Below are 14189 nucleotides of genomic sequence, written 5' to 3' on the forward strand. Positions count from 1 at the left end.
CAGGTATGAGCCACCACGCTCGCCCTTTTGTAGCTATTTTGGACAGCCTTCCACCCTCTCCCTAGCCCCCTCACTCCTCACTTCTGAGGGAGGGACCCAGAAAAGTGTTGATGTTCTGCTTGGTCCTGACTTCCTCTGGCTGAACTCCCAGCCAGCCCTGGGCAGATGGGGTTGGGGGGGGTGTTCTGTCCAGACTGATCTGTTCTCCATCCCCCAGGAGAAAGGCAAGGCAGCTACAGGGAGAACCTGCCAGTGGCTGACACCCAACACCCTCCGTCTAGGTCTCGCATCAGCTCTGATTGGAGCGGTGGCATCACTCCGGAGCAGGTAGTTGGGCTTAACTCTCACCCAGCCCCTCCCCACCTGCAGTGGTCGCTCCCTAGGGGGAGAGGAAGCACAGGAGAAGATTTGTTCTGTTTTAAATTCCTACCTCAAATACGAAATCATTTATTTAGGGTTATGTTACATACAGAGTGAAACAATACAGAAAAGCAAAGGGCTAATAATGACAGGATTTGAGGAGTGGGTGGGAGGAAATAGAATCACAGCGGGACACAAGGAGGACTCGAAAGTACTGGTTATGTTCTATTTCCTAGTGTGTAATTCTATTATTGTTCTTTGTATCTTACATATTTATTATAGACTGTATATAAGAAATATTTTAGTTTTAAAAAATCCCACCTCTTTGGAGCCCAGTGAGAGACATGGCTTCTGGCAGGCAAGATGGAAGTCACACCTGCCCCCTGGAGGCAAAGCCTTTCACTAGTTGAGCCTCCTGCCGATGTTCCTCAGTTCCGTGCTGGTCTCCCCAGAGCTGCAGGACAGCTGGCTGCACCCAGCTCTGGGCATCCTTAAGCTTCCTGGCTCCTGGCAGCTTGCTCCTGTATGGACTGCCACAGAGCTCTGATGTTGCCCTGACCAAAGCCAGTGGCCCCCTGCCTCTGAATCAGCTCCAGGAAGAAAGTGTCCTCAGTAAAAAGGGACTTGGTGAAGACCTGAAGCAGAAACTTGCCTTTATCACCATCTAGCAGGATCCCCTGTCGAGCAAGCAGATGAGGCACGTGCCCTGCAGCTCGGATCTGCCTCTCTTTTCCTGGCTGCTGGTAGTATGCCCCAGGGGGAGCCAGGAACTGGCCTCCAGCAGTCGCCACCCCCTCAGTGGCCTCCACAATGTTAGGAGTATACAGCCCGACGTGCTGCAGGCCTGGCCCCTTGTGCCGGGCCAGGAACTGCTCCACCTGGTCCTGTCGTGTGGTCGCCCCCGGCAGGGACTCAGCCAGCAGGAGAGTGGGGACAATGCTGCCCCGCTGGGCCTGCAGGGCTGTAAGCCTCAGTCCCCCAAGCCCAAACCCTGCTGTCATTTCAAGGCCCAGCTCGGGATCCTCACCTGGGCTCAGTGGCAAGTGGCAAAAGCCCAGGCAGTCGTGGAACCAGCGCAAAAGTGTGGGGGAGCTGCCGGGGGTGCAGGCCAAGGTCAGGTGGTCCACGCGGCTGACCCACCCGGGGCCAGGCGCAGAGGACACGGGCCTGAAGCCGGGTAGGAAGGATCCGCGGTAGCCGGCGCGCTCCAGCAAGGTCAGGCTGAGGTTGCCGGCGGGCGAGCTGACCACGGCATAAGTGGCGGCACCCTGCGCGTCCCGCACGCGAACGGGAGGGACAGGCACGCTGCAGCCCAACGCTGCCAGCTCCCGGGTTGCAGCGCAGGCGTCCGCCACGTCGAAGCACAGGTTTGTGGCGCTGGGCACTGCGTGACGCGGGTTCAGGCCGTAGAGCGGCTCTCCAGAGCCTGCGCCCTCATTCACCAAAAAGACCGCGTCGCCGCTGCGCAGGGCCAGCTGCCGCCAGCCGTCCACCTCCCGCGAAGCCAGGGGCTGGAAGCCGAAGAGGCGCTGCAGGTCCCGGGCTAGGGGCTGCCCCGCGGGCACGTGGAAGGCGATGTGGCACAAACGAAGGGGGGGCGCGGCCATGGCGCTCTGGACGGAGACCTAGACTTGTCCTTCTGGGGCCGCTCACTTGTGGTTGCGGACTTCGGGGCTCTCGGTCCTGGGCTGATCGTCCGGAGTTGGGGAGTCCAGTTCACCCCGCAGATCGCGTTCCTCGCTTTCTTCCGGAAAGAAGTCACCCGCCTACCCCTGAGAGCTCGCGGTTCTCCCTGCAGCGCCACCCCAGCCAGGAGCAGCCTCTGGACCACCGGGTCTCACTGAGCCGAGCTGCTAGTTGTGAGAACCACGCGGAGCCTGTGCTCGCGCCAAGCGGGAGAAAGAGGGTGGAGCCCGTGACTCCGCCTTTGACTCCCCACCCCCTCGCCCACAACCTGTCGCCTAGGATACTGCGGTGTCGCCGCGCTGCTCTTTCCCGGGGCCTCACGCCCGGTCACATCCTTGGGCACTGAGCCTCCCTTCCTCAGCCCAGGAACTCACAATGGCTGCCTTCACTCGGCGCCAGGCGCTGGGCTCCCACTTGTCCCCCCAACTCACAGCGAAGGGACTCAGCCCGGGTTCAGGGAAAGAGTTGGAATTCTCTCTCCACAAGAACGGAATTTCTTAGGACTTTCATGTTTTTTCTTTAAGTTCTGGAGTTTGCCTCTAAGTCTTAATGTTCCCTGGAATACACACACACACACACACACACGCACACACGTTTATGTTTTGAGACAGGGTCTCACTCTGTCACCCAGGCTGGAGTGGCACAATCACAGCTCTCTGCAGCCTCCAGCTCCTGGGTTCAGGCGATTTTCCTGCCTCAGCGCACAAATAGCTGGGACCACAGCCGGACGCCACCACACCCAGCTAATTAAAAATAATTTTTTTTTTTTTTTAAGAGATGAGGTCTTGCTATTTTGCCCAAGCTGGTCTTAAACTCCTGGGCTCAAGCCATCTTTCCACCTCAGCCTCCCAAAGTGTTGGGCAATCTCTCAACCAGTCCTGTCTCTTTCTTCAATCCCACTTCTGTCAACATCATTTAACCCCTGGTCCCAAGCAAGATTTGGAGGAAAAATCTGAGAGTTCGGGACCTGAAAGGAACAGCTGCCTGGCTGTCCTTCCCCTTCCCCGTCCTTTAAGGACTGGAACTCAGGCCCTTCTTGCTCTTTGCAGCTTCCTGACTTGGCATTGAGCCAGAGATTTCTGTAGTGGGGGCACTTCTGGCTCTGGAACCCAGAATTGTGTGAGATGACTGGATTGTGGAATTTGGAGTCTTCTGGAACTTCAACTGAGTGGCCCTTGAAGGGTTAGGGAAGGGCATCCAAGAAGGGCAAAAGGCATAAGCAAAAACTCAGTAAGAATGTGAGCCAGACTCTTAGAGGAGCAATGGGCCATGCTGTTAGGGAGGCATTTAGGGTGAATGCCACAGTCCAAGGCATCACAAGAGATTTTTTTGTCAGGCAGCCTGATCTATTGGGTCTCATTGGCAAGAGGGAGAAGGATGTCATAGGGGACAGGGGCTAGCTGGATGTCATGGTGTTCAGGCCTGGAGGCAGGAGGGCAGTACCCAGGAGCTGGTCAGGGTGGTAAAAGGTACTTGGTGCTACTCTGCAGACCAGTGAATGTGAGGACATGAGTTCCAAAAGCCAGATGGACCTGGGTTTGAATCACCAGCAACACTTACTGCCTGTGTGGGCAAGTTGCTTAACGTCTCTGAGCCTTAATTTGCCCATCTGTAAAAATGGAAATAATAGTACCTACTTCAAAGAGTTGTGATTAAGTGAGGTGGAGTAAGTGTTCAGTAAATAGTAGCTGTGGCTATTGTAGTTACTGTTTTTTTTAAATTAATTTTATTTTCCCACATGTTCTAATATTTATTTATTTTAAAAAGTTTTTTAGGGCTGGGCACAGTGGCTCACACCTGTAATCTCAGCACTTTGGGAGGCTGAGGCAGGTGGATCACCTGAGGTCAGGAGTTCAAGACCAGCCTGGCCAACATGGCGAAACCCCATCTCTACTAAAAATACAAAAAATTAGCTGTAATCCCAGCTACTCGGGAGGCTGAGGCAGGAGAATCACTTGAACCCAGGAGACAGAGGTTGCAGTGAGCCAAGATCATGCCATTGCACTGTAGCCTGGGCAACAAGAGAGAAACTCTGTCTCAAAAAAAAAAGAAAAGAAAAAAGTTTTTTTAGAGATGAGGTCTCACTCTGTCACCTAGGCTGTAGTGCCGTGGCATGATCATAGCTCACTGCAGGCTCCAACTCCTGGGCTTAAGCAATCCTTCCACCTCAGTCTCCCAAGTAGCTTGGGACTACAGGCACCCACCACCTCGCCCGGCTAATTTTTTGTATTTTTAGTAGAGATGGGGTTTCTTTTTTTTTTTTTTTTTGAGACGGAGTCTCGCTCTGTTGCCCAGGCTGGAGTGCAGTGGCACAATCTCGGCTCACTGCAAGCTCCGCCTCCGGGGTTCACGCCATTCTCCTGCCTCAGCCTCTCCGAGTAGCTGGGACTACAGGCGCCCGCCACCACGCCCAGCTAATTTTTTGTATTTTTAGTAGAGACGGGGTTTCACTGTGGTCTCGATCTCCTGACCTCGTGATCCGCCCGCCTCGGCCTCCCAAAGTGCTGGGATTACAAGCGTGAGCCACCGCGCCCGGCCGAGATGGGGTTTCACTGTGTTAGCCAGGATGGTCTCGATCTCCTTACCTAGAGATCAGCCTCCCAAAGTGCTGGGATTACAGGCGTGAGCCACCACGCCCGGCTGGTTTGCTTTATTATACTTAGCTTAATTCTTTGCATACAGTGCAGCAAGAATAATTATTTGTTATGTAGGCCTTTTAAATTGGCTTGTTCCGTAGAAGGAATCTGAGATTACTTTTTAAAGCCAAGCCCAGCCATGGATTTGTACCATCAAATACCTATGAGTTGGGAGAATTCCTCTCCTCTTGAGGTTCCTAGATAACTTGGGGTTCCTGGCCTGCTAGAAAGTGACATTCTTTACTTACTGCAGATCAGAAACTCTACACAGGGACTGTGCACACAAAATATGAGGCCGGTTTCCCAAGGGCTTTATTGGCTTCATAAGTCAAGTTTGATTCCTCAAAGGAAAGCACACCATTCCAGTCAAAGCCTTGGAAAAATAACCAGTTTCACCAATTGTGTCCTGTTACAAAAGAAAACAGATTCTTATTGCACTTACGCAAATAACTATACTGCCATAACTTAAGAATACTCACAGATAGTTTCCAAATTCTGGAGAAAATCAGGTAGAGAGAAACAAGTATGCTCCAAATTTCGTTCATGGGAGTATATTAAATTGTTAAAAGCTGTCAATAGCTCAAAAGAAAAGTTTGACTTTGAAAAGCAAAACAAAGGATTAGCAATATTTTAAGCAAAACGTTGAAAAGATCACTCCAGTCTCCTATTAGTTTAGTTCATGCAGTTAATTTCTGTCCTGCTTGATATTAATGAACATTTTATTTTATTTTATTTTTTTGAGACCGAGTCTCGCTCTGTTGCCCAGGCTGGAGTGCAGTGGTGCAATCTAGGTTCACTGCAACCTCCACTTCCCCGGTTCAAGTGAGTCTCATGCCTCAGCCTCCCAAGTAGCTGGGAGTACAGGTGTGCACCACCAAGCCTGGCTAATTTTTTGTATTTTTAGTAGAGACAGGGTTTGACCATGATAGACAGGCTGGTTTGGACTCCTGACCTCAGGTGATGTGCCCACCTTGGCCTCCCAAAGTGCTGGGATTATAGGAATGAGCCACTGCGCCTGGCCTTAATGAACATTTTAGCTCTTCAAGAGTCCTGAACATTTTTCCTCCATTCTGATGTCATAATCTCCAAAGTTATCAGAAACCTGCATTCAAGAGCACCTGTTAGAGCTTTACAGCCGATTATAAAACCACCTTCTAAAGAGGACCAAAACAAGACAACAGTTGTTTATGGACGACAAAAAGTTTTAGGGTAGCCATAAAGTCAAAATTGACAAGGATATCTGTTATTACTTCAGTCTCTAGACGACCAAAAATAAGACAACAATTGCTTATGGATGACAAAAAGTTTTAGGGTAGCCATAAAGTTACAATTGACAAGGATTTCTGTTACCTTTGTGGCACACAATAATTTTAACCTAACAATTATAATTATTACTGATAATGTACACTAAGATATATAAGAATTAGAGGAGTCTCCCATAACTTTGGAACACATACCAATAATATATTTATACAAATATAGCCCTAAAACCACCATTTTATATTCGACAATGTTTCCTGTATTAGTTTATGCCAAATAAGCCAAATTTTATCTTCATATTAGTGTGCTTCTTTTTTTTTTTTTTTTTTTTTGAGACGGAGTTTTGCTCTTGTTGCCCAGGCTGGAGTGCAATGGCGCGATCTCGGCTCACAGCAACCTCTGCCTCCTGGGTTCAAGCCATTCTCCTGCCTCAGCCTCCAGAGTAGCTGGGATTACAGGCATGCTCCACCATGCCCGGCTAATTTTGTATTTTCGGTAGAGACGGAGTTTCTCCATGTTGGTCCAGCTGGTCTCGAACTCTGCACCTCAGGTGATCCGCCTACCTCGGCCTCCCAAAGTGCTGGGATTACAGGCGTGAGCCACTGCGCCTGGCCTATTAATGTTAAACTTAATTTTAATAAAATCTTGTAGACACATTTTCCCAATTTTAATGTTTGACCGTAAGGTAAGACTTTTATAGAACCTTTTTAACCCTCTATAATTTTTGTTAAAGAGCAGATTAGTGGTTTAAGAGAAACCCATTGTGCTTTTATTTTAATGCTCAATTTACAGAAAAACTGGATGATACCCTTTCAACTTTAGCCAATGTTTACACATAGAATTTCCTTTACAATTAACCTTTCAAAACTTGCTTAAACCTTCAAAACAATTCTTCAATCTTTTAATCTAGGTAAAAATCCACATTCTCATGCCTCCTTATAATCTTTTTACCAAAAGCATATGTAAACTGTTTTTTCAGTAGTTTTAAATACATATTACACTGTTACCTTTTAGCAACTTTGACTTTTGTTAGTAAGTTTGGGATTTTAATTATGTACTAGGTGTAGAGCCTGGGACCTAGACAGAAGTGCAGATAGGGTCTGACTTATTCCAGCATTTAACTCCATGTGTCCTAGATCTTACCTAGCTGCAAAGCAGACAAGTTGTACAGCTAAGAGTTATAGTGGCGTTTTATAAAGCATTCAGCAGGCCTAATCACTTTAAAATTGTACAACATTCCCTTTTATAAAATTTTTTCATGATTTATGCTGACAATTTCTGACATGCCTCGGCTTTGTGACTTGTTGTAAACATCCCTCTCTTTAAACAACCAGTTAATTTACTTTAGAACAAGAATTTACCATGTAAGATTTTTTTTATATAAATTCTCTTTTCTTTAATACCAAAGATGATACCAGTCCTTTCCCAAAACAAACTTCCTTCATGTCTGTGTACTAGACTGCCTAAGGCTACAACATTAGAAGTTAGGGTATTTCACTAAATAGTTCAAGATGTAGTTATCTTTATTAAACTAACATTAATGTTTCATTTATTCAAAAATTACACAAGCAAAGATTATTCTGTTTGGGCTGAGTTACAGTTTTTTAGCCTTGATGCCAAATTTTGACACCTTGTAGTATTTGGCAGAGATAAGTATGAAATTGCTTGATCAATAAGTGTAAACAAAAATGTATGCTGGCAACTCTTTTTTTCTTTTTTTTTTTTTTTTGAGACAGAGTTTCACTCTTGTTGCCCAGGCTGGTGTGCAATGGCGTGATCTCGGCTCACTGCAACCTCTGCCTCCCAGGTTCAAGCGATTCTCCTGCCTTATCTTCCCAAGTAGCTGGGATTACAGGGATGCGCCACCACGCCCGGCTAATTTTTTTGTATTTTAGTAGAGACAGAGTTTCTCCCCCATGTTGGTCAGGCTAGTCTCGAACTTCTGACCTCAGGTGATCCGCCCACCTCGGCCTCCCAAAGGCCTGGCTAACATGGTGAAACCCTACTAAAAATAGGAAATTAGGCCAGGCGTGGTGGTTTATGCCTGTAATCCCAGCACTTTGGGGGGCTGAGGCAGATGGATCACCTGAGCTCAGGAGTTCCAAGACCTGCCTGGCCAACAGGGTGAAACTTCATCTGTACTAAAAATACAAGAAGTAGCAGGGCATGGTGGAATGCACCTGTAATCCTAACTACTTGGGAGACTGAAGCAGGAGAATCATTTGAACCTGGGAGGTGGAGGTTGCAGTGAGCAGAGATTGTGCCACTGCACTCCAGCCTGGGCAACAGAGCAAGACTCTATCTCAAAAACAAAACAAAACAAACAAACAAACAAAAATTAGCCAAGTGTGGTGGTGGGTGCCTGTAATCCCAGCTACGCGGGAGGCTGAGGCAGGAGAATCACTTGACCTGGGAGGTGGAAGTTGCGGTGAGTTGAGATTGTGCCACTACATTCCAGCCTGGGCAACAGAGCAAGACTCCATCTCGAAAAAAAAAATTGATAAAAAATTAACTGGGCATGGTGGCACACACCTGTAATCGTAGCTACTTGGGACACTGAAGCAGGAGAATCACTTCAACCTGGGAGGCGGAGGTTGCAGTGAGGCTAGATCGCACCACTACACTCCAGCCTGGATGACAGAATAAGACTCTGTCTCAAAAAAAAAAAAAAAGTACTCGTGACATTGAGTTACAGGACTTGGACTACAGGGTCTGAAAAGGACAACAAGTCCTGCTAAATCTTAAACACTGACAGCAATTAAAGCCCCATCTTTAGGTCTGGAAGAAGATGCCAGTCAAAATAAACTGCATTCCTGAGACACAGGGCCAAAAATTAAACCCATTCAATACTGCAAGGCCCAGGGACTATCATGGAAGAGGTGGGTGCATGAGATTGTAAGGGCCAATTTGAATGATAAAATAAGTTTAGTTTCTCTATAAATTAATTATTAATGTCAAAGGTACACTGATGCAAGGCCAGCATATAGCCACTGTGTCATATTAAAAAGGCTTTTTGTTTTTTTGTTTTTTTGCTTTTTTTGAGACGAAGCCTCACATTGTCGCCTGGGCTGGAGTGCAATGGCTCCATCTCAGCTCACTGAAACCTCCACCTCCCGGATTCAAGCAATTCTTCTGCCTCAGCCTCCCAAGTAGCTGGGATTATAGGTGCCTACTGTCAGGACTCTGAGCCCAAGCTAAGCCATCATATCCCCTGTGACCTGCAGGTATACATCCAGATGGCCTGAAGTAACTGAAGAATTACAAAATAAGTGAAAATGGCCTATTCCTGCCTTAACTGATGACATTACCTTGTGAAATTCCTTCTCCTGGCTCATCCTGGCTCAACAATTCCCCCACTAAGCACCTTGTGACCCCCACCCCTGCCAGCCAGAGAGCAACCCCCTTTGACCGTAATTTTCCACTACCTACCCAAATCCTATCAAACAGCCCCACCCCTATCTCCCTTTGCTGACTCTCTTTTCAGACTCAGCCTGCCTGCACCCAGGTGAAATAAACAGCCTTGTTGCTCACACAAAGCCAGTCTGGTGGTCTCTTCACATGGATGTGAGTGAAATTTTGGTGCCGTGACTCGGATCTGGGGACCTCCCTTGGGAGATCAATCCCCTGTCCTCCTGCTCTTTGCTCTGTGAAAAAGATCCACCTATGACCTCGGGTCCTCAGACCAACCAGCCCAAGGAACATCTCACCAATTTTAAATCAGGTAAGATGCCTCTCTTTACTCTCTTCTCCAACCTCTCTCACTATATCCTTCAAAATCTTTCTCCTTTCAATCTTGGCGCCATCTTTCAATCTCTCCCTTCTCTTAATTTCAGTTCCTTTCCTTTTCTGGTAGAGACAGAGGAGATGAGTTTTATCCATGAACCCAAAACTCCAGCGCTGGTCACGGACTCAGGAAGACAGTCTTCCCCTGGTGTTTAATCACTGTGGGGATGCCTGCTTGATTATCCACCCACGTTTCAGAGCTGTTTGATCACCTCAGGGACAACTGCCTTGATCCTTCACCCTTAGTGGCAAGCACTGCTTTTCTGGGGGGCAAGCACCCCCTGACCCCTTCTCTCCATGTCTCACCCCTTTCCCACTTTCCTGGGGGGCAAGCACCTCCCACTCCTTCTCCACTTTCCTGTGGGGCAAGCACCCCCCCACCCTTCTCTCCATGTCTCTACCCTCTCTTTTCTCTGGGCTTGCTTCCTTCACTATGGGCAAACTTCCACCCTCCATTCCTCCCTCTTCTCCCTTAGCCTGTGTTCTCAAAAACTTAAAACCTCTTCAACTTACACCTGACTCAAAACCTAAATGCCCGATTTTCTTCTGCAACACTGCTTGGCCCCAATACAAACTTGACAATGGCTCTAAATGGCCAGAAAATGGCATTTTCAATTTCTCCATCCTACAAGAACTAGATAATTCTTATCCTAAAATGGGCAAATGGTCTGAGGTGCCTGATGTCGAGGCATTCTTTTACACATCGGTCCCTCCCTAGTCTCTGTTCCCAATGCAACTCATCCCAAATCTTCCTTCTTTCCCTCCCACCTGTCCCCTCAGTTCCAACCCCAAGCGTTGCTAAGTCTTTCCAATCTTCCTTTTCTACGGACCCATCTGACCTCTCCCTTCCTCCTCAGGCTGCTCATTCCAGGCCAAGCCAGGTCCCAATTCTTCCTCAGCCTCCACACCCCCACCCTATAATCCTTTTATCACTTCCCCTCTCACAGCCAGTCCAGCTTACAGTTTCGTTCCTTGACTAGCCCTCCCCCACCTGCCCAGCAATTTCCTCTTAAAAAGGTGGCTGGAGCTAAAGGCATAGTCAAGGTTAATGCTCCTTTTTCTTTATCTGACCTCTCCCAAATCAGTTAGCATTTAGGCTCTTTTTTATCAAATATAAAAACCCAGCCCAGTTCATGGCTCATTTGGCAGCAACCCTGAGACGCTTTATAGCCCTAGACCCTAAAAGGTCAAAAGGCTGTCTTATTCTCAATATACATTTTATGACCCAATCTGCTCCCGACATTAAATAAAACTCCAAAAATTAAATTCCAGCCCTCAAACCCCACAACAGGACTTAATTAACCTTGCCTTCAAGGTGTACAATAATAGAGTAGAGGCAGCCAACTAGTAACATATTTCTGAGTTGCAATTCCTTGCCTCCACTGTGAGACAAACCCCAGCCACATCTCCAGCACACAAGAACTTCAAAATGTCTAAGCTGCAGCAGTCAAGCATTCCTACAGGACCTTCTCCATCAGGATCTTGCTTCAAGTGCCAGAAATCTGGCCACTGGGCCAAGGAATGCCTGCAGCCCAGGATTTCTCCTAAGCCATGTCCCATCTGTGTGGGACCCCACTGGAAATCGGACGACTGTCCAACTCACCCAGTAGCCACTCCCAGAGCTCCTGGAACTCTGGCCCAAGGCTCTCTGACTGACTCCTTCCCAGATCTTCTCGGCTTAGTGGCTGAAGACTGACACTGCCTAATCACTTCAGAAGCCTACAAGACCATCACAGATGCTTTCGGTAACTCTCACGGTGGAAGGTAAGTCCATCCCCTTCTTCATACAGAGGCTACCCACTCCACATTACCTTCTTTTCAAAGGCCTGTTTCCTTTGCCTCCATAACTGTTGTGGGTATTGACGGCCAGGCTGCTAAAACTCTTAAAACTCCCCAACTCTGGTGCCAACTTGAACAATATTCTTTTATGCACTCCTTTTTAGTTATCCCCACCTGCCCCATTCCCTTATTAGGCTGAGACATTTTAACTAAATTATCTGCTTCCCTGACTATTCCTGGGCTACAGCCACACCTCATTGCCGCCTTTTCCCCCAGTTCAAAGCCTCCTTCACATCCTCTCCTTGTATCTCCGCACCTTAATCCACAAGTATGACACCTCTACTCCCTCCTTGGCAACGGATGATGCAGCTCTTACCATCCCATTAAAACCTAATCACCCTTGCCCCGCTCAATGCCAATATCCCATCCCACAGCACACTTTAAAAGGATTAAAGCCTGTTATCACTTCCTGTTACAGCATGACCTTTTAAAGCCTATAAACTCTCCTTACAATTCCCCCATTTTACCTGTCCAAAAACCAGACAAGTTTTACAAGTTAGTTCAGAATCTGTGCCTTATCAACCAAATTGTTTTGCCTATCCACCCCATGGTGCCAAACCCATATACTCTCCTATCCTCAAAACCTCCCTCCACAATCCAGTATTCTGTTCTGGATCTCAAACATGCTTTCTTTACTATTCCTTTGCACCGTTCATCCCAGCCTCTCTTCGCTTTCACTTGGACTGACCCTGACACCCATCAGGCTCAGCAAACTACTTGGGCTGTACTGCCGCAAGGCTTCACAGACAGCCCCCATTACTTCAGTCAAGCCCAAATTTCCTCCTCATCTGTTACCTATCTTGGCATAATTCTCATGAAAACACACCTGCTCTCCCTGCTGATCAGGTCTGGCTAATCTCCCAAACTCCAATCCCTTCTACAAAACAACTCCTTTCCTTCCTAGGCATGGTTAGGTACTTCCGCCTTTGTATACCTAGTTTTACCATCCTGACTAAACCATTATATAAACTCACAAAAGCAAACCTAGCTGACCCCACAGATCCTAAATCCTTTCCCCACTCCTCTTTCTGTTCCTTAAAAACTGCCCTAAAAGCTACTCCCACACTAGCTCTCCCTAACTCATCCCAACCTTTTTCATTACACACAGCTGAAGTGCAGGGCTGTGTGGTTAGAATTCTTACCCAAGAGCCGGGACCACACCCTGTAGCCTTTTTATCCAAACAACTTGACCTTAATGTTTTAGCCTAGCCCTCATGTCTGCATACAGCGGCTGCCGCTGCCTTAATACTTTTAGAAGCCCTCAAAAATCACAAACTATGCTCAACTCACTCTCTACAGTTCTCATAACTTCCAAAATCGATTTTCTTCCTCACACCTGACGCATATACTTTCTGCCCCCCTCCACTACCTCTCAGCAAGCCAAACTCATTGCCTTAACTTGATCCCTCACCCTTGCAAAGGGACTACGTGTCAATATTTATACTGACTCTAAATATACCTTCCATATCTTGCACCACTATGCTGTTATATGGGCTGAAGGAAGTTTCTTCACTACGCAAGGGTCCTCTATCATTAATGCCTCTTTAATAAAAACTCTTTTCAAGGCCGCTTTACTTCTAAAGGAAGCTGGAGTCATTCAGTGCAAGGGCCATCAAAAGGCATCAGATCCCATCACTCAGGGCAACACTTATGCTGATAAGGTAGCTAAAAAAGCAGCTAGGTTCCAACTTCTATCCCTCACGGCAGTTTTTCTCCTTCTCATCTGGCCACTCCCATCTACTCTCCCACTGAAACTTCCACCTATCAATCTCTTCCCACACAAGGCAAATGGTTCTTAGACCAAGGAAAATATCTCCTTCCAGCCTCACAGGCCATTCTATTCTGTCATCATTTCATAACCTCTTCCATGTAGGTTACAAGCCACTAGCCCATCTCTTAGAACCTCTCATTTCCTTTCCATCGTGGAAATCTATCCTCAAGGAAATCACTTCTCAGTGTTCTATCTGCTATTCTACTACTCAGGGATTGTTCAGGTCCCCTCCCTTCCCTACACATCAAGCTCGGGGATTTGCCCTTGCCCAGGACTGGCAAATTGACTTTACTCACGTGGCCCAAGTCAGGAAACTAAAATACCTCTTGGTCTGGATAGACACTTTCACTGGATGGATAGAGGCCTTTCCCACAGGGTCTGAAAAGGCCACCGCGGTCACTTCTTCCCTTCTGTAAGACATAATTCCTCGGTTTGGCCTTCCCACCTCTATAAAGTCTAATAATGAACCAGTCTTTATTAGTCAAATCACCCAAGCAGTTTCTCAGGCTCTTAGTATTCAGTGGAAACTTCATATCCCTTACTGTCCTCAATCTTCAGGAAAGGTAGAACGGACAAATGGTCTTTTAAAAACACACCTCACCAAGCTCAGCCACCAACTTAAAAAGGACTAGACAATACTTTTACCACTTTCCCTTCTCAAAATTCGGGCCTGTCCTCGGAATGCTACAGGGTACAGCCCATGCGAGCTCCTGTATAGACACTCTTTTTTATTAGGCCCCAGTCTCATTCCAGATACCAGCCCAACTTGGACTGTGCCCCAAAAACTTGTCATCCCTACTATCTTCTGTCTAGTCATACCCCCAAACCGCCACTCTTAACTCCCTCTTAAAGTA

The 14189-nt window shown here is 47.4% G+C and overlaps 1 protein-coding gene across 1 annotated transcript; it reads right to left on the reverse strand.

The window, feature by feature from the left end:
• Positions 1–407: 407 nt before the first annotated feature.
• Positions 408–2272, reverse strand: HPDL (4-hydroxyphenylpyruvate dioxygenase like). The gene has a single exon (XM_055254638.2). The coding sequence runs from the start codon at positions 1965–1967 to the stop codon at positions 852–854; it is 1116 nt and encodes a 371-aa protein (XP_055110613.1). The 5' UTR covers positions 1968–2272; the 3' UTR covers positions 408–851.
• Between the last annotated feature and the right edge of the window lie 11917 nt (positions 2273–14189).

This window comes from Symphalangus syndactylus, chromosome 12 (assembly GCF_028878055.3).
Source record: "Symphalangus syndactylus isolate Jambi chromosome 12, NHGRI_mSymSyn1-v2.1_pri, whole genome shotgun sequence".
NCBI classification, from domain to species: Eukaryota; Metazoa; Chordata; class Mammalia; order Primates; family Hylobatidae; genus Symphalangus; species Symphalangus syndactylus.